The 26200-nt window shown below is 52.1% G+C and overlaps 1 protein-coding gene across 1 annotated transcript in view; it reads left to right on the top strand.

Moving 5' to 3' along the window:
- Positions 1 to 24821, top strand: part of Ehd3 (EH domain containing 3) — a 30211-nt gene extending 5390 nt beyond the window's left edge. Inside the window, exons 2-6 of the mRNA XM_023710959.1 lie at positions 6108 to 6284; positions 10046 to 10143; positions 19633 to 20045; positions 20572 to 20736; positions 22611 to 24821. Coding sequence (XP_023566727.1) covers positions 6108 to 6284; positions 10046 to 10143; positions 19633 to 20045; positions 20572 to 20736; positions 22611 to 23138 — 1381 coding nt within the window. The 3' untranslated portion in view covers positions 23139 to 24821. The remainder of the gene's footprint in view (positions 1 to 6107; positions 6285 to 10045; positions 10144 to 19632; positions 20046 to 20571; positions 20737 to 22610) is intronic.
- Positions 24822 to 26200: the final 1379 nt, after the last annotated feature.

The following is a 26200-nucleotide window of genomic DNA, read 5'->3' as shown; positions in this document are numbered from 1 at the left end:
AAAATAGATGAGAATTTATGGTCTAGGATGATGTGGGAAGGAACTAGTTAAGGCTTCAGAGAGGAGCCATCTGAACTGGATGTTCAGTGTTTGGGGACTGGATAAGAGTGTCCCAAGTACAGTGGTGCCATAGTTCATGAACTTAATTAGTTCTGTGATTTTGGAAAAGATGGCCACACTTGTGTTTGTGTGAGAAAGATGGCCGTGGTCATGTTTGTCAACCCATGCAGAGTTTGAAAAAATAAAATAAAATTTGTACACCGATGTTTATAACAGCTTGATACGTACTAGCTAAACCTTGAAAACAATCCAAATGCCCATCAACTGAGGAATGGATAGACACGATGTAGTATTTTTATATAATGGACTATTACTCAGCTATAAAAAAGATAAACTTGAGACTTTTTTAGGTAAATGCAACTAGAAACCGTACTCATAAGCAAAATAAACCAGACTCCCATGTGTAAACATTGTATTGTCTCCCTAGTGTAAAAATCTTAAAGAGTAAATAAAGTCTAAAAGGTACAGTAGATACCGTGAAAGGTGAAGAAGCTGTTCAAGGGGAAGTAACAACTGGGATGAGGGAAAGGAGAAAGGAAGGACGGAAGAGAAATACACACATGTATATATACAGGATAGCTGAATAAGTGTACTGCTGATTTCTGCTGGTCTATTGAAAGGAACAGTTAATGCTTTAACTTTTTTAAAATTTTTAACCAATCTTGCATGCTTGTATCTGGTAATCTGAACAACTAATTTGAAGCCAATATGAGATATAATGACCATGGTTGAATTCCTATCATTTTGCTTAGTCAAATTCTGTATTGTTTCTAATGTTTTTTAAACGGGGTGCACTGAGACCGCAATTGAGACTGGGTGTGGTGGCACGGGCCTGTAATCCCAGCTCTTGGGAGGCTGTAAACAGGCAGATCATTATGAGTCCAATCTAGTAGTAGTGAGACCCTAAACACCATGTAGACCCTTCCCTAAAATACAAAAAAAAAAAAGTAATCCTGAGCCCGTGTAGCACTGGCCTTACAGACAGCACTGAACTGTCCATTTTCTTTCTTGTCTGAGCCAGCGTGAACCAAAGTGAGGCGTAACCCTTGCTCTCCTCAAACTCTTGTTTCTTAAAACTTTCACTTTCTGACTGAGGTAGTTAGAAACCAAGTCATGTTTTAAACCACGGACACCAAGGCTTGCAAGGTCTGCTTGTTCAGAGTTAGTTTGGTATTGGAGTAACTTCCACGAGGGCATGTTCTTCAACTGGCTGGGTGAGGTGCCCCACTGGGACCCCTCTAGCCTCATTGCTTATGATCCCCAACCTCCTCCACCCTGGTCTTGGTTGTAGCAGCGGCCCTGGGTCTGGGTCTGGGTCTGCACTCCACTGCTGCTAGGTACTTCGAAGGTGGGTTGAGTTGAGATTCTTGGCTCCAAGCCTTCCCCTGGATACATCGGTTGCGTGTAAAGTGGGTCCTGTATTGTCTGCCCAAAAGGGTATGAAAAATATTATGAAATAATGTATTTCAGAAATATGTGAAGAAAAGTCATCTTCGTGGGAAAAAGTAGAATTACACTGGACTTCCCCATGCCTATTTTATAGGTTCGGTATTTATTTTGTATGAGATGGTGAGGGTGAGCACTGAAATTTTTTCAGCTCTTTAGGGTCTCCAAATATGTTAACTTGGCTCTGAATGGTAACCACAATGTGTCCAACCGCAAGCCTGCAGTAACGCTGCCATGCCCCAGAGCTAGTAGCTCTGATTACGAGGAAGGATACAGGTGGAGCTCCGGGAGCAATGTGGATCACAGTGAAGGCTCTGCTACCCTGTCCCTCCTTATTCCACGTGTCCTTGTCTCAGCAGCTCCCACCCAGGCTTGAATTCAGTTTTTTATCCTGCTGTGGGAATGTTTTCACTCAGCAACAGAGGCAATCTGTCTTGCTTCCTACAAATAAGCAGTACAGGAGATTCCTCCATAGATTTTCCATCCTGCACACTGTGGTAGCTTTGTCAGAGGGGCACCCAGTGCCATGAGCCATACCCAAAGGTCCCTGAGAATTTACCCAGCCCCTGGCTCTCAGCCTGGCCTAACTGTGTGCTTCTGGACTTGCTTTGACCTCTGGGGACTCTGTGTTTCCCAAGACCCATGTGTGATCAGCAAGTTTCAGGTCACGTGAGCTTAGCAGGCCCGCAGACTCAGCCCTGTGGGGCCCTCTCTGAGGTAGTGGCTCTGTGACTTCCCAGCAAGTGGTCCTGACAGGACCACAGGCTGGACTTGGCTCATCAGCTGAGTACACAATGTCTCAGGATGCAACCTGAGAAGCCTATGTAAGGAACGTGACAGGCCTCTGCTGTTGGGCCCTCTTCATTCTGGGTGCTTTTGTAGCTGCCTCACAACGGTTCTTTCTACCCTTTTCTCTTTCAGCTGTCCCCACAGCCTCTGATGACTGCCCCTCCTCCCCTCTCAGTACACGCTTGCCACGCCCCCTGACTGTAGACTTCTCAGCCAGGGCTCTGCTGTTTCTGAGTGTTCTGTCAGAGCTTGCCAGCCTCCTCCAGTCACCTGATAGCGCAGCTTTGGCCTGCCACACTGCAGCCATTGTGGCTGAGCTGTGCTCTTCAGGACTGTGTTTGTGGAGAGGAGCGCATGCCTGGGTTCTTGGATCCCACATCTTCACCTGGTCCTGGCCAGCCTCCCACCAAACTGTATTCTTCTGTGGCCTTTCCTGTCCCACTCCAGTTCCACACAGGGCTCAAGCCTTTTGGGTGGCCCCAGGGGTGGCTGCATTCCCTGTCCTGGCTGGAAAAGGGACAGTGGATGCACTAATCAGGAGTAGGAATTCTCAAGTCCCAATGCCAGGTTCAAGTCTTCACCCTGCCTTGACTGATGCATAACTGAGCAAGCAGTTTAACTTTTGTTTTCTTCTGGGTGTCAGGTACTGATTAATTGCTTAGCCTCTGAAACTAATGTAATCCCCGGAACACTGTGAGGTGGGTTTTCGTTAGGCCCCTTTGACAAGGAGGATCATCGTGCGTATATTAATGAGATAATCCACAGCTCTTTGGAACAATGCCAGGAGAGACGCAGGTGCACAGTAAGTGGGAGCCGCTGAGTCCCTGCTGCAGAGGGAGGCTCCCTGCGGTTACGTATGCATGAGGCACCCCCCTCAGAGTTAGAGGACCCAGAGGAGAAGACGCCCCGAGGAAGCAGGAAGTGCTGTCCCAGTGCATGACTGTTGTGCTGTGTTCTTATCCCAGCCTCGTGCCAGCTCCCAACGTGACCATCTGGCCAGAGGAAATCCTGCCTTCACACCCCAATTGTTGGGCTGAGATGTTGGAGGCCTCAGAGGCTTCCCAAGGCCACCGGAAGCAGTGGCTGGGGCAGGGGGCATGGCCTACTGGGCAGTGTGCTTCAGGCTCTGCAGATCAACAGCTTCCTGCCTGGGTTCCCTGGGGAAAGAACCCATAGCAACCGCTTTAAGCTTCTAGGGAGCCAGCTGTGGAGTAAGGAGCAGCTCCACACCCTCCCCAAGGGTGCAGGCAGCATGCAAGGACCCAGAGGAGACCCGGTGAGCCTCTCGGGCTCTAGCCCAGCTGGGAGGCCTGAGATGGCGGGGGGCTCAGACCCCGGAGACCCACCTGCCCACCTCAGCTGGTCCTGCCCACCTCTGGGCAGCCAATCTCTGCACAGTGATATCCTCAGGAAAGAAAGCCACTGCAGAGTGAAGGATTAGGGGACTGGTAAGCATTGGCTTCCAGCTCCATGATTGGCTGCTTCACTCTGAGAAAGCCGGATAAACCTTGCCAACCGTTTCCCTCACACAGTACCCATCTCCTGGGCTTCTGTGAGGACCAAAGGACACAGTGCCTGCGCAGTGCTCAGAGCAGTTTATCCTCCCTGGCTGCATGTTCGGATCATGTGGAGAACATCTGAAATGTAGCACTTGCTGAGGCCTCCTCCCAGAATGAACAGCTCAGAACCTCTGATGTGGAGCCCCACAGCCCTCAAGTAATACTATGTCGAATATGCAGCCAGGATGGGGACCAAGGAGCAGTACACCTCCAAGTTTCCTTCCCAATTTAAGTATCCAACTTGACATGTCTTCTCCTACAGCTCCTTGATCCTCCTTTCAAGTATGAAAGGGGGCACTGGAGGTTGTAAGGAGAAGGAAGGTTCCCCGCACCCCAAGGGCTCACCCCATCTGCGTTTCTTAGGCAGTGTCCCTTCGCTCTTGCCCATCAGGGCCTTGGAAGGCATTCCAGGGACTGGCCAGAGGAGAGCCGCTTCCGGCCTCCTTCCTTCAGCCTCCCACTTCCTGGGCTCAGAGCTCTCCTGGCATCCCAGAGCGCTCTGCTGCCTGCAGAGTCTGTTCTCTGGATCACCCTGCGCCACTGATCTGGGCCTCTGTGACTACGGAGCAGGCAGGTGACCTTGAGCTCTCACTGCCCACAGCTGGAGAACAGAGAAGCACCGGCCACCTCAGCCTGCAGCCAGCAGTTGAGGGCAGTCAGCTCACCTCTCCCCGGCCCGCTCCAGGGCTCATCACCCCAGGGCAGGAATGGTGTGAGGGGGAGTGGCTGCAGCAACGCTGTCCAGAAATGCTTCCCAGAGAATAGAAGGAGCCAAGGAGATTGCACTGTCCTGTCTGCTCATGGGACACATGACAAGGCCCAGGGAGGAGGGGAGGTCTGCCTGCCTGAGGTCTCACGTTGAGTGTGAGCAACTAATCCTCCTGGCTCATAGTAAAGGGCAGGAAGTGAGACCTTAGAAACTATCCCATAAAAATGAACTCTTCCTCTTCTTCACCTCTCTGGTTGAAATAATATACGAACTCCTTAGCCAGGTATGACAGTGCACGTCTGTAATTCCAGCACTGGAAGGCTGAGGCAGGAGGATCACCATGAGTCCAAGGCCAGCTTTGGCTATGAGGTGAATTCAAAACCAGTGTGCACTACATAATGAGACCCTATCTCAAAAACAAAAACAAAACTAACTCACTATATAGCATCATTTTGGTTCCATCTAGGCACCAGAAGTTATCGAGTTATCAGTAGGCCTGTCGCCCGAATGACTTGCAATAAGCCATACACTGGGCTTCTGTACTGTGACCGAGGAGCATAAAGCAAATCTGTGCTGCTGCCTGCTGGATACATTAAGCATAAAATAGAGACGTGTGTGCTGATATTGTCCAAGTAATTATCACAGAACATGCCAATTTTCATCTGCGTCACAGCACGGCATCCGTTGGGGTTGCAAGGTGTGTGCTTGTTAGGGGTAGGGTATGTGTGTGCCAGTGCTGAGTGTGACAGAAAAGCATCAGTAGATAAAACATCTTGAGGACTCTCTGGGTAAAGCGAATAAAAAATGGCATAGTTATAACTTCAGTCAAGAGACCCACCGAACACTATAAGATTGGTGAACAAACAGCCTAAAACTCAAGGACAGAAGGGGGGAAAGTAACATATTGAATGTCTGTCTTGTGCTGGGTACTGTGTAAGACATTTTGATTACAAACTCATCTTTGAAAATTTGAATTAAATGGATAGTGACAGGAAAGAAAAAAAGAGGTGTGACCTGCCTCTTTGCTTAAACATTCAATCAATTATATGTGTAATATATATTACACACTAATGTTTAAACATGTAGTGTATAATGTATGTGTTTGAATAGGTAATGTATAATATATGCATGTACGGAACGTTTTTAGAAGGGTACAGAATGCAAAATGCAGGTGTTAGAGAGTGGGACGAAAGGTCTAGGGTGGGTGGAGAGTCTCTTCATAGTTTATTCTTCCAAGTTCAGCAGGTTGCCTTCACCCGGGAAGTTTGTTGTACTCTTGCTGGGAATAGTTTCAATCTAGGCTTTTGTTCTGAACCCAAACCTTGCTTTCCCTGGCCTTCACAGAGGAAAAGGGAAATAAGAACAGCAGAAATCTGAAGTCCAGCTGAAATTGTACCTGCTCCGTGAAGGTCTTAGGATTGGTGGAGTCTTGTTGCTCCAGATCTCCCCTCTCCTGTGACTCGCACATGGCCAGCCATGGTGCAGGGATGCCTTTTCCATCTACCGCAGACTCCCCACAGTACAGCTGTGCTCCTTTCTGCCAGGTATCTGCTGGAACAGGACTTCCCAGGCATGAGGATTGGGCCCGAGCCAACAACCGACTCCTTCATAGCAGTGATGCACGGGGACGTGGAAGGGATCATCCCTGGGAATGCCCTGGTTGTGGATCCCAAAAAGCCCTTCCGGAAACTCAACGCCTTTGGGAATGCCTTCCTGAACAGGTGAGTGTGGTGGGGGACACCTTGGAGTTTCTCCTTGATTGCTCTTTGGGGTATGGGAGATGAAGGGATAAGGGCGCCGTCTTGGGACACCACGTGAATTTTCTATACCACCATCCCTGGCTGGTCAGGAGTATAACCAGGCAGTTGCCACAGCGACAGAATGTGCACGCAGCAAAGACTGCTGATTCCTCCTGATCAAGGGGCAGGGAAGGGTACAGTGGTGAGTTGGGTCGCATTCCTTAATCTGCCACCACGCTAATAAAAGCAGTGAAGGATGCCACCTGTGCCATTCTTTGCCTGTGCCGGGGATGGGAGGAGGCAGAAGAAGGCTCTTTTCCTCCCTGGAGATTGTTCCTACAAGTGGACAGAATTCTGGACTTGAGAGGGAAGACCTGGCTTTGAGGGCTCACTCTCCTGCTATGCGCCCTGTGTGACCTACAGCAGGTCACCTCCTCTCCTGTGGGGCAGGTTCAGGCAGACACCAAGGTTACCTTGGGGACTGGCCCAGAGAAAGCTCTAGGGAGTATTTGGCAAGCTAATCTGGGCCTTCACATTTCTATTCTCTTAACTTGAAGGCAGGCTGGTACCTTAACTGTGCTTGTTGTAGTGATAAATCCAGCTTTGTGTGTCTGTCATACTGAATAATTTTAAAGCTACATTTTCTGATTGGAGATAGAGTAAACGTAAAAAATGTGAGCTTTGGCTTCAGACAGACCTGAGTTCAAGCCCAACCTTTGGCTGGATGTTGAACACATTATGGACCTTTTTTGTGTCTGTTTTTTCTAGTCTGTGAAGTAGGATGGCAGTAATACCTTCTTTCGGGGAGTTGAGCGAGAGATAAGTAGGTTAGCACACAAGCATGCTTAGGATCTGGCGCATAGTAACTACCAGGAAGTGTCGGGTTGTGGTAGAGTCTTACCACGCATTTTTAATTTGATTTCCACACTGTTCAGTGAGGAAAATGGACATTACAGTGTTGTATTTGCAGTTATAGAAGCTGAAACTCATTGCCCAAGGATTTTCAGCACATTTTATCCTGAGCAGTAATTTTTAGAAAGGCGTGAATATTTCTCACCTATCTGGTACATAGTAACACTGAGTGAGAAATGCCCTGAGATGGGCAGGGGACCGGGTGAACAGCGTGCAGCTGTGAGCTGGCAGGGCTGCTGCCTCAGCAGGGGTAGGAGGGAGGCACCCTGAGGAGTGGTGGGAGTTGGCCAGGCCGGGATGGGCTCACCAAGTTCCCTTGGGTTAACGGGAAGGCAGTCTGAGGCAAGTGTAGTGGACAGGTGTCCTGGGGTCTAGGAGGGTCCCCAGGGCTGAGGCACTAAGGAGGTTGTGGCCCAGCATGCCAAGGAAGGCCTGTGCCACGATGCCAAATGTAGAGATGGGTGGGGCTGAGGCGAGCTGAAGGGAGAGTGTGAGTCAGCGTGTAGCGTGTGTGTGTGTGTGTGTGTGTGTGTGTGTGTGGTCAGGGGATGATGAATTGAACTTTGGACATGTCCAGTTTTCAGGACGTGAGATGAGGGGCTGGACTGCAGATGGGAGGAAAGGAAGCTGGGATGTGCCAGAGGCACCTGGGATCGTGGAGGGGCTGAGCTTGAAGTCAGTGGTTAGCGCCATTGTGGGATAACAGTATGTAATTAGGGTAACAGCATGCTGTGTTGAACGTAATAGCACGTAGTCTATTACCAGAACAAGAATGTATGCCTTCGCCAGCACAAGCCAGGAGCATTCCTGTGAGCTAGGAGCCTTTATATCATTAACCCAACCCCACAGGGCTCCTCGACTTTGTGGCAACACAGGAAACCTGGAAGTGAGTGTGAGGAGGCCTGGGCCTCAAGATACCTAACCTCTCTCAATGTTACGGTCTTCATCTGCAAGTGTGATAAATTGCAAATTACAAATTCTTTGTGCCCTAATCTTTTCCTGCATAAAGAAAATCTGGGAGAAAGAAAAAAAACCTATGAGAGTAGTTACCTTTGTGGTTACATGTAGAATTGAGGAGCAGGTTGGGGGGAGGAAGACCTTGATACCTTATTATATGCCTTGTTCACCTGTTTGTTTAAACTGTACAAATATTATTTGAGTATTATTAAAATACTTTGTAAAACAGATTGTATATGAAAGTATTATGAAAAGGTATAAGGGCATCTGGCAGGACTACGAAGGCACTGGACTCTCTCTCAGTCTGTGATGTCAGGGATTAAGGTGCTCAGCTGAGGCGGTGGACTCAGGCCAGAGCCTGAGTGCTGAGGGCCCCGCAAGGTGCTGGCCTGGAGAGCACGGGGGTGTGTGCGGGCGTGCGAGGTGGGCGTGTGGAGGCCGGTCCCATCCCCTTCCCAGGGCCCAGCTAAGGCATGGAGTTTGTGTCCAGCTCAGCAGGCCATGGGCCCAATAAAGGGGACACAAGGCCGACTCCTGTGCAGTAGACAGAGATGTGGAGGAAGCTGGTGATGACAGGAGCAGGGGCCGACAGGGCTGAGGTGCCTGTGTGGGAAAGTTGGCATTTGACACACAGGCATTAAATGAGGGGTGAAGTGACACTGAAAAGGCGAGAAAAGGACATTCTAGGCAGAGAACACTGAAGAGAGAGAAAAAATACAAACAAGAGGAATGGAAACCCAGCCCCAGTGCGGGGCCTGTGACTGGGAGATAGATGACGGTGTAGGTCTGTGACTTCCAGGCCTCATTACAGGTGGGGCTCCTGGTCTGATAGGAGTTGGCCAGGCACCTCCAAAGAGGACATCAGGGAACAGGGCCTCCCCGCCTGTCCCCAGCTCTGCTGCAGTCGCACCAGGTGCTGTGCTGGGGATTCCTGATTTCCCATCCCCGTGCCACCGAGCAGGCCTTTCTTAGGTCCCCATCAGCCCATGGTCCCCTGCTCCTTTTGAGTAAAGCTGAACTGCTCTCCTAGAGCCATGTTGCATAGTCTGATGGTGCTTTAGTTGTCCAGGTAAATGCAGTGTAGCCTGCCCTCCAAGGCACGCCCCAGTGCAGCTTGCTCCAGGAAGTCCCCTGGGGAGCCCCCCTGGATCGTCCAACCCCTCTACTTTGAAGTGCTGGCCCATTGCACCCTTGCCTGTGGCTGCCCATGGATGAGACTTCAGTCTTTCACCCGCAGGGATGAAAATCTGGACATCCCGGGGTCCTCAACATCACAGATACATAAGCATGAGTTGTAGCTGCATCGGGGTCACCCAGGAATGTCATCAAAAGCTCAGATCCCCAGGCCCATGGCCTGCTTGTGATGCTGTACATTGAGAGCCACACATACTGCCTTATACGAAGTAGGACTCCAAGTTAGGACAGAGGGGAAACATGGTGCTTTCCGCGAGGGTCGAGTCAGAAGGGGCCTCACATCCTGATTCTGTGTGCAGATTTTGAAGTGCCTCCTGCCTCTGTCCCCAGGGCCCCCTTGGGAAGAGGGGTGGGGCCTTCTCTCTGGCCATCTAGAGAAGCTGAAGGTACAAGAGTGAGCCAAGGTAAGCAAAGCCACACAGGGCAGGATGTGGCTGACGCAAGACCAGCTAAGGACTTGGGCTGCCAGAATCAGGCCAGGGCTTCGGGCACAGATGGGATGCAGAGAGCCACAGGGCACTCGGTCCTTGGTCAGCTCTCACTGGTACCCAGAGCCAAGCAGGCCTGCTGTGGGGGATCAGAGCTGTGGCTCCCATGGACCACACCGGGGGCCACACTTGTGCAGCTCTTCCGGGAAGGCACGGGCGTCACTTACCGGGGCCCTCCACTTGCCTGTGCAGGTTCGTGTGTGCCCAGCTGCCCAACGCCGTGCTGGAGAGCATCAGTGTCATCGACACTCCAGGAATCCTGTCCGGGGAGAAGCAGAGGATCAGCCGAGGTAAGCTGGGTGCTGGGGTGCACTTGCTCTAGCCTGCAGTATCCATTCCTGTGTCCCCTTGGAAGAAAGTACCCACAGCCTTCTGTCCCTTCATGGATGGGCTGTGTGGAGCAACTTTATGCAGGTCCGACCTAGGCAGGGACTGGCAGCTGAGCTCAGCTGGCCTCAGTCTTCTCATCTTTAAAATGGGATGCCAGTATCTGCCTTACTTACCCTGAGTTACTTATTGTCTGCAGCTCTCCTGGCTCCTTTGCAAGTTGCTTCCTCCCCTTCCCCTTTCTCTTCCTCCTATTTATTAATTATACATATTTTTATTAGTATGCTTCATAGTATTTAATGATTACACTTATTGTGGGGAGTTTGTGTGTGTACGGAGCCTATCTTAATTTTTTGGCCTCTTTCCCTCTTATTCCCCCTGCTCCTTCTATCTCTCGTTCCCCGTCCCATGGAAAAAGAGCCCCCTGCTTCCTCTTATCGGTCCTTGATTTTGCTTTTCTTTATACCTTGGGTTTCTCATATCAGAGAAACCATGTGATATTTAAAGTTGAGACTCTACTTCCAAAACTGATAAATGGATTAAACGCAGTCCCAGTCAAAATACCAACAGCGTTCCTCACAGACCTAGACAAAGCAACCCCAAAATTCATATGGAACCAGAAGAGACCCAGAATAGCAAACACAATTCTGCGTGACAATAGCAAAGCAGGAGGTGTCCCAATCCCAGATGTGAAGTTCTACTATAACGCTAAGGTGATAAAAACAGCATGATGCTGGCCCCAAGCCAGAAACATGGCTCAGTGGAACAGAAGAGGGGAAGCAGAGATGGCCCCTAGAAACACTCGACCCTTTGCATGTTCCCGTGGTCCCTGCCCTGGGTGGCAGCTCACTAGAGGAGGTAGATGTGTGCACAGAGCTGGAGGGCATGGGGTAGGACAAGTGCTGTGTCAGATGCTGACCATGCTCATGGGGTTCAAGGGGGGATTTGGCTCATGAGGGTACTTTGAGAACTCTTCACCCCAGATAAGGATGGAGCAAGTGTCACTTAGGGAGGTCACAGTGCAGTGTGTGGGAGATAGAACCCTAGAGCCGACGGGCAGGCTCCGTGCCTGCCTCTGCCCTTTCCTGGCAGAGTGACTCTTCCCTGGTTTCCTTCTTTGCGTCAATGGAAATCCAGCTTGTAGAGTTGTTTGAGAATTAAAAGAAACAATATAATTTCCAATGCCTCCCACATGGCAGCATCCAGGAAGCATGAGACGCGAGTCGTCGGTCTCTAAGATGCCAGCTGACGCGGTAGAAAGCTAAGACCTGGCTTCCCACCCTCAACCTCCCCTCTCGCATTTGCTGTGGGTCCTGGGTTGGCCCTCACCCTTACTGTGCCACACGTTGTGGTTGTGTCCCTGGCAAGGAAATCAGATCGTTGTACCCACCCCAGTACTGTAAATGGGAGCTGGGCCTCGAGCCAACTCAGCACTTGGAAGCCACCCTCCCTCCAGGAAGGGACAGATTTGGACTGGCAGCTCTCTTTAGAAAGCCACAGTGGGCCCCTCCTGTACTGACCTCTGGGGCCATCTGCCTCTGCAGCATGTACCTCAGTCGGCTGTGCCGCAGGGTTCCAGAGTGCTGTCCTGCCGATGACCGTGCCACTAGGATGGGCGGCCAGAGAGCCTCCCTCTTGAGGGCATAGCCTGTCCCTGGCCAGCACTGCTTGCCCCTGCCCTCCTGAGGGCAAGGTCACAGGATGACCAGCAAGTGTTCCTGGGGTTGTGTGTCACGAGGCCCAGTGGTCCAGGCCTCTGGTTCCGGAAGTGGCCTCTGTCCAGCAGCCTGAGAGCAGCCTTGACTTCTTTGCTGAAGAAGGCAGTCTCTTCTGGTCAGAACAGGCATGGGGCCGCAGGTCTGGGCATTAGCTCCCAGAGGTGCACCATGGCCCAGGGTGTGAGGAGTACAGGGAAAAGTAGCTGGAGCACTGTGTCCGGCTGTGGCCTGTACCAGGGTCGGGTTGACCTCAGCCACACTTCGGGGAATCTTCGTCCTGGAGTCCTTATCTGGGGAAGTCCCCCTATACCCGCTATCCACCGTGGAGAGCTGAGAAGCAGGAAATGGAGGGGAAGGAAGCTGCTGAGTCAGGAGGAGTCCTGGGACAGTGTTAACAATCCCCGCAACCTGTGGCCTATGATCGCTGGGTGTGAGAGTGTCACCTCTACCTAGTCCCCCAGCCTGCTAAGTGTGGCCGTGTGATGCAGGTGAGGGGGCTGGGCTGGAGGTGGAGGCCCTGGCCCTGAAAGTGGAGTATCTCATCCTCACCTTCCTGCCTGCGGTCCTCTGTGAGCACTGGCTCCCTGCTCTAAGGCCGTGGAGGCACAGCCTGGATGTCCTCTGTCCTCCCTTGTGCCTGGTCCCACCCCAACCCAAGTGGCTTTTGGGACTCCTTATGAGCTTAGGCCCAAAGATGCCTTCCCTGTCTCCTCAGGAAAGCTGGGAGGGCTAACGTCTCTTCAGCCAGGTAGAGCTGAGGTACAAGAACTTTAAGACCAGTGCAGCCCAAAAGGAGGTTTCGGGGACTTCAGGCATTCTAGAAGCCCCAAGTTCTGGGATTTAAAACTGTGGACCTCAAAAAAAAAATACCTATGGATCCCAACAGGCCACATTTCCCCCGATCCTCAGTGTCCTCATGTTTTAACAGAGGACAATGATAGGCATCGCAGCCTCCTGCTGAGGCCCAAAGGCCAACATGGGAACACAGGCCTGCACTGCAGGTCTCGGGCATGGTGAGCTCCTGTCTCCCCTCCTTGACTGTCCTCCAGAGCCTCCCGCTATATCACCCCCAGGTAATGTGAACTGTGTCCTTGTGTTGTGCAGTGTGCAGCCTGTGTCCCTGTCTGTGGCAGCTCTGTTCCCAGGGACTCCTGCCTTCCTCAGATCCTGTCCCATTCTGCTATTTCCCCTTTCCTCTATCTTCTCCCCTGTGTTCATCTTTGGACCTCAGTGGCTTCCCTGGCGAGTGGCTGGGTGGTGGTACTCTTGCCGACACTTCCGCCCCTCTTACGCCACTCACGCTCAGCACGAGGCAGGTTCAGCTTTGGAACAGTGATGGCCCTGTGAGCAGCTGTGCATGCAAGTATGCTCTCTGCCCTCCTGCGTCCAGACTGCAGATGCAGCTGCAGGTAAATGCAGTCTGTGATAAAAGCAAGAGCTGCAGTCCGGGCTGCCAGCCTGGGGTTGCCAGCCTGGGCCAATGCTGAGCTCAGCACCCTGAGGATGTGGGGGGTGGGGAAGAGGGAATCAGACACCCTGCATTATCAAGGGCACCCTGAATGAATAGCATTTCCAGTGTGCAGAGCCTCTCTCAGCCTTCCTCCTGGGGTCTTGTTTAAACCCACTCACATGCACATACCCCTTACTATACCCACACTATGTACCCAAGCCTGTGCACGGAACTGAACTGGTGTTGTGGTTTCTTGCCTGGGCCTCTCAGGTCACTGGGGAAGATGACAGAGCAGAGTTGGCACTTCTCCTCACTCCTCTGACTAGCCCAGGGCAGGCCAGGGTCTCTGGGGACAACCCTACAGATCATGCCCTGTGGGGGGGGCGGTACCTGGCCAAGGGGAACGAAAAATCCAACCCACATCCCCCACAGCTGTGCTCAGGCTTGGCTTAGGGCTGCTTCAGTGTCAAAGGAACATCAGTGTCAGGTTAGCCCAGAGGCACAGAAGAGCCACACTGGATTGGCTTTTTGTTCCCAAGCACCCTATGGCTTCAGGTTCAATGGCGGGGGGGGGGGGGCACTCGGCCCTGAGCTGCAGCCCAACATATGTGGCCCCTGCTCAGGCTGTGTCCCTTTACCTAGACTTGAAGGAGCTTGTATCTCAAGTAAGCCAGATCAAGGAAACCCAAGGCCTGCACTGGACTCTGGATGGAGACTCGTGGGGTGGCCAGGAGAGACAGTCAGTGGGGCAGTTCCTGGAAGTGGCAGGATGTGCCTGGCTGGGCTCATTACTGGGAAGACTCGAGGATGCAGGAGAAGCAGGAGAACTCCGGAAAGCCACGTGTCTCCATGATTCCAGATTGCTTCCCGGCTAGCAATTCCCACTGGCCCCATCCTGGAAGAGCCACCCCTGCGGTTCGAGCACAGTTAGATGCTACCAGCAGACCCTTCCCGTACAGGTGCACTCAGCAGGCCAGGCCACACATCTGGAGTGGAAACTCCAACCTCCTAATTCCCAGTGGAATTTCAGCACAATATCATTATCTGCCTGGAGAAAAGCATAGTGGGTAGGGAAGCGCAAAGTTCTCATCGTAAGTTTCCTCTGGGTCCTGTGGGGCTCAGGCTGGGGGTGTCCATGTAGGTCCTCGCAGCTCCTACTCCTGGCCCACCCCTGACACCCTCACTGGAGCTGGACCAGCACTTAGCAAGCTGGTAAACACATGCCTGTGTGGGCTATCTCAGGCCCAGGCAGAGCAGCCGAGTTCCAGCGCCCTGCAGAAGGCTTAACCTGCAGCTTTGCGGGCGTTGGCAGGCCTTTGAGGACACTGCTGCAGCTGTTCCTGAGGCCACATCTGGGAGGGAGCCAGAGCACCATTTGCTCCCCGTTGTCAGCTGAGTCCATTCCCTATTTTAGAGATGGATGCCCTTTTATTTCCCTTTTGCTAAAATGTCTTTAAATCTTGTTGGTGATTTGAGGGGAGAGAGGGAACTCGTTACCTCCCCTCTGCGAAAGTGCCTGATTTGGGAGCTCATGCAGGGCTGCAAGCTAAGAGTGTGTGGGCGGGAGTCTGAGCCTGAATTGGCCCCTGGCACTGTGTGAGCCCAGATGAGCTCCGTACCCTCTCTGTGCGTGCCTGTTTCCTCTCCTGACTGGTGTGTGCTCCTCCTGGGCTTGTGGAGCACCAGGAAGTTGGCTGTGCAGATAAAAATGCAAAAACCAGTGCTGCTCTGCTCTGCATTTCAGACCTCCAGGAAGCCACTAGGTGGTTAAGGAGTAGCCTTGTGTATTGAGTTTGTCTCATTGATTTCCTCCTGCTGGGTACTTTCAGGGTACGGAGTCACAGATCTCTGCAGACAGCTCCATCTCTGGCATCTCTGGAGCCTGGCCACCAGATCCCCAGAGCGTGCAGAGTTGGCAGAGAGATTTTGAGGGGTGGGAGAAAGCTTCTGCTCTCAATCTCCCTGGCTCACAGACCTTGGGCTTCTTGTGGGCGCTCAGTAGAGCCATTCCTGGGACCAAAGATGGGAAGAGGGCTGTCGCCAGGAGTACTGTTCACCCTGGACACTGGGGTAGTCTCCACACTGAAGCCACACCTTCCTCCATTTTGTTTCCATGGCTTGTTAACATGGATCTTGTTTCCATGGTGCCACTGGGTCCCCCTTCATGCAAGCAGTCATGGCTATTTCCATTTTACAGCTGAGAAAACTGAAATTCTGGCTTGCCCAAAGCATTCAGAAAATAAATAGGCAGTTAGTCTTTTTCCTTCCAGGGTCCAGCCTGGGCCTTTCAGGTGCCTCCACTCCTGGGCACACACACAGGTCCAGGCCGCAGAAGCAAGTAAATGTCCATCCTACAGGTTCCACTGGCTCCAGATTTTGGCAGGATTGAGGAGGGTGAACTCTGGAGGAGCCTGCAGAGTCCTTGCTTTGTTCTCCCCACCTTCACAGCCACTGGGAGGGAGCTCCTGGCACTACTGTTTGTCATTCGATCGCAGCTTGCCAGGGCTTGCAGCATTTGCAGAAGTAGGAGGATGAATAGGAGGTTTCCCTACTTCTAAAATCCTAGGAAGGGTTCTGGAAGCCTCTTGCCTGTCTCAGATGGAAGCAGACAGCACCAGGCAAGCCGAAGTTGCCTAAGACAGCAGGCTCCGGCCTTCTTTCCCCACCCACAGTGCCTGCAAAGGTGCCTTTGTGCCTACTCTTCATCCACCCCCACCCCCATGCCCAGTCCTCACACCTGCAGAGAATTTTGAACCAGGAAAGGAAGCCCAGGGATCATCGAGCCCAGTGCCCTAGTTTGACAGGCAGAGATCAAGGGGTCAGTGTTTGGCCAGGGACACAGCAAGTTAGTAAAGGAGCAGAAGATAGAATGGGCCAACCCAGTGCGTCTGTGCGGACCCCAAAAAAATACAACCTGCCCTATGGAGCCTGATGCATAGCAGGAGCTCTTGATACAGGAGACAGGGGAATAAGGATGGCCAAGGTCACAACTGTCGATTTACCTGCAGCCTCAATTTTACCACCGAGGCTGGTGGTTTCTAAATTAGAGACAGGAAAACCACTACCTGGAGGTGACTTGTTCGCTATTTCCTGGGCATAAACTGCAGAGCAGGACTCCTGTTTCTGTTCTGTTCAGCAAATACTACTGAGGCCTCTGCCCTGTGCCAGCCCATGCTGGATGCAGGGGAAGCAGAGAAGGGTGAGGCTGCCTAGGCCTGCCCTGCCCAGCTCCCGGGCAGCAGGGAGGATCCCTGTGGAGAGCGGAGGACAAGCAAGTGCATGTGTGCCAAGACCTCTGAGAGGACTGAGCCCGCCCACCCATGGGGACTGCGGCTGCACAGTCAGGTTCTGGTCTCTGGAGGAGCTGCTCCTCTCCCTTCCAGAGCAGCAGTGGGCAGGTTGAGGGCTCCTCCTCAGCCTCTTCCCTCTTAAGGTGCCCCCAGGTAGAAAGGCAGGGCCTCTTCTCTCTGCAGCAGCTTCTCTGCTGTCCCAACCGAGTCCAGGGGAGGGATGGCCCCGACGCTGGGCTCGGCCTTGGACCTCACATCTGGCTCTGACCCCTGATCCCTGATGCCACATGGCTTTGGGCCTCTTACCCTGCCTAGACCTGTTTTCTTGTCTACAGGGCCTACCTGGCTGCTTAGCCAGTGTATGCAGCTAAGCCAGCATACACAGTAGCACCACCGAAGGCTGAAGTTGCTGGACAAGTGGGAGGGAGCACAGAGCTGTGTCCAGTGGGCCACTGCCCTTCCTGCCTGCTCTGAAGGGAAAATCTGGTCATTCCAAGGACCAAAGCAGGGAAATCGGGGCCATTTTCAGCAGTGGGGGTTGGAGGGAGGATCAGGTCGCCCTGATTTCCTGCACTCTCTGACCCTCCACCCAGCCAGGCCTCTGAGGGACTGCCTGCAAGAGCTGGCCAGCATTGCCTGCTGGTGGCTGAAGGAAAGAGAAAAATATGACAAGCCCTTGACCATGCAAGAGGGGAGGAAGGCAGAGCGAGCCTCAGCCCACCAGGGGCTGCCAACAGGGGTGGGATGACCGCCTCCCAGGGCTGCCTCAGAGGGTCTGCCCCAGCTTGGGCCTCTGGAAATGAGCATGCTGGTCCCATGCTGCCTGCCACAGAGGGCGTGGTGAGGGCAGGATGAGGTCCTGGGAACCCGCCTGCTGGAGCGGTCACTGAACTTGGAGTTGGAGCTCACGGGCTGCTTCCCACAGGAAGGGTGATCTTGGCTGAGTCCCTGAATGCTGCAGAGCTTGTGTGACTACCTCTGAGGTGGGACTGATAATCCTCTGTGGCACTTAGTTGGGGCCTGGCCCTTGAATGAGAAGGCGAAGTGGGGTTTGTTCCAGACCTCAGCTCCTGCCCTGCAGGAGCCTTCCCGGGAGCCATGGAGGATACTTGAATGCTTCTGGGCTCGCTCTGCCCACCTCTGAGCCTCAGTTCTCCTTTGATTAAATCAGTGAGTTGTACCACCTCCCTCTCAATGCCACTGGGCTTGTGGGTCAGCCCTCTGGGAGCAGGAGAGGAAACTCTGTGTTAGCTGGCAGCCAATAGGAAGTCGTCTGGGAATGATGCCTGAAAGTGTTTCACCCACAGCATTGAGTCCTGACAGCAGGTTAGGGTTGCTGGTTAGGGTCTCCTGTAGCCCTAGGAAGCATGGAAGGAAGGGTTCCTCCTGGCAACTTTGGACAACAGCTCACCCTGCCTACACTAAGGCCACCCCTCCACAGATCATAATGCCTTAACATGCCCTAAATATCCCCCTGGATATCCAGAAGATGCAGAGGGGGAGCCTCTAAAACCCAGGCTTTCTGGCCAGCCCCATGTGCCCTCAGCCCCTACCCCATCCAACCCCATGCTGAAGTGCCACCAGCCTTCGTAAGCCAGGTCAGCATAGAGGCCAGTGCAATGCTTCTGGGACCACCTTCCAAGGCTGAATCCCAGGTCCACCCCTTGCCAGCCAGTAACCTCAACCAATTCACTGTCCTCTCCTGGATCTGAAAAATGGGTCTGACATTAGTTTCTACCTCCTATCATTAAAAGTACTTAGAGTAGTGCTGGGTACCTAGTGAATGCTGCCTTGGCGCTAATTCATTGTTAATGGGGACCAGTGGTCTCGGTGTGGTCCTTGGACCAGTGGCAGCAATAGCCTGTCCTAGGGCTTGTTAGAACAGCCTGTCCCAGGCCTCCTGCCCCCTGGGGTTTAACAAGCCCTATGAGGATTCCTACCAGGCAGCAGCTGAGGCCCCCCCTGCTGGCATAGCTTCCTCAGTCTGGCTCAGCTGCTCAGCAGTCTCCATATGACTTGGTCTGCTCAGCGACTGGCTTTCCATCCACAGCGGTTGTGAGTTTTGGGTCCCAAGAGGGGATCTTTGGGTAACCCACGTGCTATTGGGAACCAGGGTTGTTGGTCACACCACACCCAAGGGAAGCCTGGACAGAGGTGCACCACAAGGGACTAGCAGAGAGAGAGAGAGAGAGAGAGAGAGAGAGAGAGAGAGAGAGAGAGAGAGATCTTGCTCAGACTTGGGCTGGGAAGCCTGACGTCTCCATTCTCGTCATGGGCTGTGAGCCTTCGAGCAAGTTACTCGACCTCTCTGAGCCTCCTCCCCATGTAGGGTGCCTCTGTTCTACAGAACAGAATGCAGAGTACGGAGAGAGAAGGCCGAAGGTATGGCCACCAGAGGTCCAGCCATAGCCTAGGGAAGAGACCACTCCTGGACTTCAGAGTTGGTAGTTCTGGGCTGCAGCTATAGCAAGATGAGATGCAGTCACTGTGTTCGGAACAAGAGCTCAGATTTCTTCCAGACCCGTGATGGGTGTGGTCAGGACTGACATCAATAACTCGCATTTGCTGTTTTGTTGTTTTGGGAACTCATAAAACATTTTGCTAAAACGTTTCTGAGTCCTTAATTCAAACTAAGTATCCAGCATTTGTTCTCCAGCAGGACTCCTGACTGTAAAATTGAATAAGCAAGAACAGGAGAGCTGGGAGGAGGCTGTGCTCTAGGGGAGCAGGGATGTTTGTAATAACATGTAGCATTTCTGAGCATCTACTAAATGCAGGGCTCTGAGTGTGTTTAATCCTCATCCTTCTAGTAGGTATGATAGTATGCCTGTATTCTAGATTGAAAGAATACTAGGGGACATTGAATGATGTTCTCAAGGTCTATAAGGATATGGAAGAGGCAGATCTGAGTCCAGATCTGGGCTTTATGTCTGTGGTTCCTCCCCACACCCAAGCTCTAGAGGCCCACCCCGCTGACTGTCCTTCTGCCGGCAGGGTATGACTTTGCAGCAGTCCTGGAGTGGTTCGCAGAGCGGGTGGACCGCATCATCCTGCTCTTTGATGCCCATAAGCTGGACATCTCTGATGAGTTTTCGGAAGTCATCAAGGCCCTCAAGAACCACGAGGACAAGATGCGGGTGGTGCTGAACAAGGCCGACCAGATTGAGACGCAGCAGTTGATGCGGGTGTACGGAGCCCTCATGTGGTCCCTGGGCAAGATTGTGAACACTCCAGAGGTGATCCGGGTCTACATCGGCTCCTTCTGGTCCCACCCGCTCCTCATCCCTGACAACCGGAAGCTCTTTGAAGCTGAGGAGCAGGACCTGTTCAGGGACATCCAGAGCCTACCTCGAAACGCTGCCCTCCGCAAACTCAATGACCTTATCAAGAGAGCCAGATTGGCCAAGGTAAGGCTGCCCCAGCAGACAGTGGCAGGAGCAGGGTCACAAATCTAGGGGTTCAGCTACAAAGGTAATAATTCCCTTCAACAGTGGGACTGTCACCTGCCAAGTGGGAGTGTCCTGAGCAGCACTGCTAGCTCAGCCTTCTGGGGTCACAGACCCTGGGTCAGGTGGACACTGCTTACCACCTAAGTGATCTCCAGCCTCCGGCAGGGTGGTCGTCTCTCTGTGCCTCTTTCCATATCTGTGGCATTAAAGAGTGATTGGAGGGAAAGTAGAACGAAGAGAGTCAAAGCCCTCATCCTAGTGCCTCATGCTTAAGAGCTCAGCAGAGGTCTGCTGTCCTCAGTGTCCACAGTAGTCCTGACCTTGCCCAGCCCAGCACTGCCTGAGAGTAGAGAGAAATAGTTGCAGAAGGGGAAGCAGGAGAGGAGGAAGGAGGAGTTGATGGGAAAAGGCAAGTTGAAGAAGCCTGAGAAAGGGCTGGTCAAGGGTCCAGATGTCACGGTTGCCATCTGGCCCCATTTCCCAGGTCCATGCCTACATCATCAGCTCTCTGAAGAAGGAGATGCCCTCAGTGTTCGGGAAGGACAACAAGAAGAAGGAGCTGGTGAACAACCTGGCTGAGATTTACGGCCGGATCGAACGAGAGCACCAGATCTCACCTGGGGACTTTCCCAACCTGAAGAGGATGCAGGTAAGCAGTGCAAGGCCTATAGGATGGGGGAAGATGTCCCGCAAGCTAGCAACCAGGGAATGGAGGAGGGGCACTGAGAGCTCTCAGGAGAAACTGAACACAGGATCAGAAGGCAGGGAGTGGCTCTAGACCTGTTCTCCCTACTGGATTTCCAGGTCCCAGTAGATGCCACATCCGAGCCTTGGAACAAAAGTGGATCCTAGTGTCAGAGGATGTTTAAGACATGTGTCTAGGACCTTCTCTAATTATGGCCATGACAAGATTGACATCTCCCCTGTCTCCTGTGTGACAGGGCAGGTCAGGGTTCTCCGGGCCTGTGGGCGCTTAGCTTTACCTCTGTGCTGCATCCAAGGAGCAATTTGGGATACCTGTGACAGACAACCAGGATGTTTGACATCTTTGGGGACCTTCAGTCCCCTATCTCGGGCCACTCACAATTTGCCATGTGTTTTCCCCAGTGCAGTCCTCGGAGGGAGTATTTTTATCTGCCTTTTACAGCAAAGGAAGCTGAGATCCCCAACATAGCATTTACAAGGCTACAAGTAGAAAAGCCTACAGCTGTCCCCAAGACCAATGTGAAAAGTCACCACACTATGCTGGATCCCCTCTGAGGCTCTGAGCCACATTTGTAAAAGGAGGTGACAGAAGCACCCTGTACGCAGGTGCTGCAAGCAAGCAAGGTGCTCAGCATAGAGCCTGTGCCACAGCACTCAGCAGCCCTTAGGTGAGAAGTCGCTGGGGGGACCCTGGGGAGAGAGCACGAAGGGCCTGCCCTTCATGTCATTCAAACAGGGTCATGTAATGACAGAACTACTTCAAAATTAATTTTTGCAACTGGTGGGTTAGAAACTCAAAGCCAGCAGCCATAGCAGTACCAGTAATTAATGCTGCTCTTGTTTTGATCTTCGGGGTGGGGAACAAGTTTCTCAGCTTAGGATGAGGATTTTTAGGACATCACTAGTCCTAACCATGCATTTCAGTTTTCTTCCTAACAAAGTAAAAAAAAAAAAAAAAAAAGTGAACATTGTATTTGTCCGTGACTCTGTTCATCTGCCCAATGCCCTAGCTTGAGTCAGGTACCAGTTTCAGGATTGTGTGTAGCTAATCTGGGTTTCTCTATCATTCGTGGCTTGGAACCCTGCAGCTCTTTGTTTTTCCTTCTGTTAAGAATTCTAAGACCTGTAAGCAATGGCTACAAAAGTGACAATCGTACTAGGAGTATGATTTCCCTACCGATGCAGCACTGTAGGGATTGAATCAGGGAACCAGACAGTAAAAAATAGTTTCTGTAAGTTTCAAGTGTAACCCTAACTGGAGACACTCTCAGCCCCAGAGCGACACTTTTGCATTCAGGAGTTGCAGTTCAACACTCAAAACTCAGATAAAGAGAAATTTAGTGATTTACTCCTTGGATAACATTAAAAGGGAAGGGACCTGGCCTGTGTGTGGTAGTGCACACTGGTAATCCCAGCACTCCGGAGACTGAAGCAGGAAGATTGTGGTGAGTTTGAGGCCAGTCTGGACTACAAATTGAGTTCAGAGTGAGCTGGAAATACATCATGAAACCCTGTCTCAAAATTTTAAAGGAAGGACTCTAAATACATAGATCAAACCATATTAGTGTAAATTTACTTTCTTCCCTAGCCCCTGCAGCTGTTTTCCTTCCTTCTGGAAAATTCCATCCTCAGTTCCAGTGTGGCCCTTTTTCTCCCCCTTCTTGTATCTGTGGTGACTCTGTGACACACTCAGCCTCTGGACCAGAGTCCTTTCCTTGGAAAGCAGTGAGACGGAACATTGCAAATTAGTAGGGGCCCCTCCTGACAAGTAGAAGATCTTCCTTTCTATTCCCACCTCCTGTTTTTCTCTTTTCCCAGGACCAGCTGCAGGCTCAAGACTTTAGCAAATTCCAGCCACTGAAGAGCAAGCTGCTGGAGGTGGTGGATGACATGCTGGCGCATGACATCGCCCAGCTCATGGTGCTGGTGCGCCAGGAGGAGACCCAGCGGCCCGTGCAGATGGTGAAGGGCGGAGCTTTCGAGGGCACCTTGCATGGCCCCTTCGGTCATGGCTATGGGGAGGGGGCAGGGGAGGGCATCGATGATGCGGAGTGGGTGGTGGCCCGGGACAAGCCCATGTACGATGAGATCTTCTACACCCTGTCCCCCGTGGATGGCAAGATCACAGGTGCTAATGCCAAGAAGGAGATGGTGCGCTCCAAGCTGCCCAACAGTGTGCTGGGCAAGATCTGGAAGCTGGCAGACATCGACAAGGACGGCATGTTGGATGATGAGGAGTTCGCGCTGGCCAACCACCTCATCAAGGTCAAGCTAGAAGGGCACGAGCTGCCCAGCGAGCTGCCCGCCCACCTCCTGCCACCCTCCAAGAGGAAGATTGCAGAGTAATGGGAGCAGGCCCAGCTGCAGAAAGGCAGTGTCAGAGGAGGGTGCGGCAGCAGGGACCACATGGGCACACGCGTGCACACACACACTGACACACATGCACACGCATCTCGACAGCTGCACTGTAGAGGAGAAGGGATAGCTGTGCCGATATCTCCAGGCTGAGCCTCATTTGAATACTGCTCCAAGTTCCCAGCATTGGTACAGGACAGCCGCAGCCTAGCTCAGAGGGTACAAGCCTGTGTCTCCACCTCTGTGGCTGACCCACCTCCCACTTCCCAGAGACTCAGGGCAATTCACTGCCCACCTGCCCACCCAAACCTATTCCCCGGTGCCTTCATACTTGGGCTCCAAGGAGATGGGAAAGGCTTCTTGTTGATTAGGTCATTCATTTTATTTTCAGTTCACTCTTTTCTGTGCTTTTATTTCTCCCTCTCTGCCTTCGTAATAAGAAATCTACTCAGGGGTTAGGAGACCTGAGAAATGAAGGGCAGCAAGGCAGGAGAGCCGAGTTAGGACTCAGCCTCTGAGCATTGCATCCCAGTGCAGTTGAGGAGATGTTGGCCTGGGCTGTGCACTCTAGTCTTTCTCATCCTAAGGCTTTGAACCCTGTGTGCACTTCATTTCAAACAATCACCTGTAGGGAGAGAGAAGAGAGCAAATCGGGAGGAAGGAGGATGGAAGCCATCTCTTGACCTTCTGCTAGAAACTCATCCAAGCCAGTGCACGGATTTGCTCATGCTCATATTCTGCCCTGGCCTGTGCTGTCTGGGTGATCAAACCTGACTCCATTTCTTTGTCCCCTCCCACGTCCCAGGGGCTGGGCTAGCAGCTTTATGCTATACTCTCTGTGGGCCCCGGGGGAGAATCTGTTAGTGTTCTATTTTGCACAAGAGGACTTTGAGACACAGCAGAGTTTGTGACTTTTCTGAACTCACAGCAGTCACACGTAATGGAGAAAGGCTGCAAAGGCAGGACCTCAGACCTACAGACTTGTCTGGGTATGGCAGAGTGTGCAGGATCCCAGCATTGCCACCCACGGACAAGTCACAGAGAACAGAGGAGCGTATGGGGCCCCCTCACAGCCACCCAGCACCAGCTGGCAAGGGAGAAGGACCAGCCAGCATTGGGTGGGCCCTCAGTCTGGCCATCTGTCACTTAATAGAAGTAAACCGTGCCTTCTGGCTGCGCACCCCCAGTTCCCAGCATCACAGAAGCCCCACCACCCAGCAGGAGAGTGGGTTGGTTGCTGGCTGCTCCATGCTAGACCCATGTGGCCTCCCACCATGAGCCTGAACCATCCCAGCTTAAATGCAGCACCAGTTCTCAGCAGGCAGCACCTTGGTTGATTCTCAGAAGGCCACTTGGAGAGGCCTGGAGTCTTCTTCCCTGGAGGGTCCCAGCGACTGCTACATTCTTCACAAATCCCCACCATACTTGATGTGCTACGCCCTCCTTCATGGTCTCTCCCCAGCTTGCTCTGTGGCCACCAATAGTCACTTTGTTGTGCCCTTGCTGAGATGGAACATGAAGCAAGTATAACTTATTTTATATCTGTGCTCAGACCATATAGAGAATATTCTGTGTATCTATGATGTGCTTACTACTGCAGTGCGTTCGTCATTAATATTCATGTTAATATAGCACATTTATCCTTTGGTACCTGTTTGGCTACACAGCATCTTTTATGGGGTTGGTTTCTTAATGGGGGTGCCTGGTGGCACCATTGAAAGAAAATAATTTTCCGGGGATACTCACGAGCCAGCATTCACAAACAGTGTCACTGGTCCATTGAGCAGCCCAAGCTGAGCTGGTAGGACCATTGCCCTGGCCTTCTGGAGAGAAGATGGTCCCCAAACCTCTGGGCTTCCTGGTGCATACACAGGATCCTCTTTCCCATGAAATGAATAGCAAAGGAAAGCCCAGGCAGAGACCTCATCGCTGAGACACCAGTCCAGTAGGCCAAGCCCAGCAGAGGGAACCCTGATTAGAGCCCAAAGAAAAATGAGAAGGAAGTAGCACAGGAAGGTGAAGGCTGTGTTTGTATTTTAATAGAAAAGGGATGACTATGAGTCCCTTCGCATTCCTCTGAACACACACACCCCGTTCCTGTCCATCTACATCTCCCTGTGTCCCCTTTTTGTCTTCAAGACCTCGCTGAGGAGGGATTTGAGGCATGGGATTCCATGTTTACTCTGTTCCCCTCTCCTGGAAAGAGGAGATGGTGCTCAAGCCTTCTCTGGTGGAACAGAAAGGACACACGTGGGTCGCTTTGCACCAGTGCCCTCTGACTCCAGCTGCTTCATCCTGCAGACCCTTCCAGGCACAGAGGGCTGGGAGATCTCAGCTGGGGAACATTTCCCATGGAAGGCAGAGATCCTCAAGACAAGAACAACTCTAGTGCAGTGGTGGCGAACCTTTGGCACACATGCCAGGGCTGGTCATTGAAAGCTCTAAAAGGTTCGCCATCACAGCTCTAGGGCATCTGTCCTGTAGCTCCTTTCCCCCTACACTCTCATCCAGGACCATGAAACTCACCCAAAAGTGGCAGTGCCCCACCTGCTGGCCCAGTGAAGCTTGCCGCTGGTACAGCAGAGTTAAATCATGGCCCGCCAGCAGTCATGTGCACATGCAGGTGGCACTGCTGGCTGTAGCAGAGCAGGAACCTCTAATTGTAGAGTGACCGGTGAGCTTGAGTTTTCTCTGCTTCCATTTGGTCCCCTCTGTTCCAAGAGCTGGTGTCTGTGAGCTACATAATACGCATGAAAGGTCTTGTTCGTTCTCTATGAGATGCTAACTTTCCTTTGTACATATTCCGTCCTTTAAAATGTACCCACCCATTTATCCTTCCATCTATTTTCCTCTCAGAAGACATTAAGCATCTTCCATAGGAAAAACCCTGAGGAAACATGGACAGTTTCACTCCTTGAGCCATTCAAAAATACTTAATGAGATCCATCTGCGCAGTAAGGACAACTCTAGATAGAGCAAATCAGCTTCCCAGCAGGTGAGAGACTGACAGCTAGTGTGGAGCAGAGGGATTTATATAAACATTGATAATTGAA

This window comes from Octodon degus, unplaced genomic scaffold (assembly GCF_000260255.1).
Source record: "Octodon degus isolate 3935 unplaced genomic scaffold, OctDeg1.0 scaffold00019, whole genome shotgun sequence".
In the NCBI taxonomy this organism is placed as follows: domain Eukaryota; kingdom Metazoa; phylum Chordata; class Mammalia; order Rodentia; family Octodontidae; genus Octodon; species Octodon degus.
The sequence above is the reverse complement of the archived record's forward strand: the minus strand, read 5'-3'. Positions and strand labels throughout refer to the sequence as shown.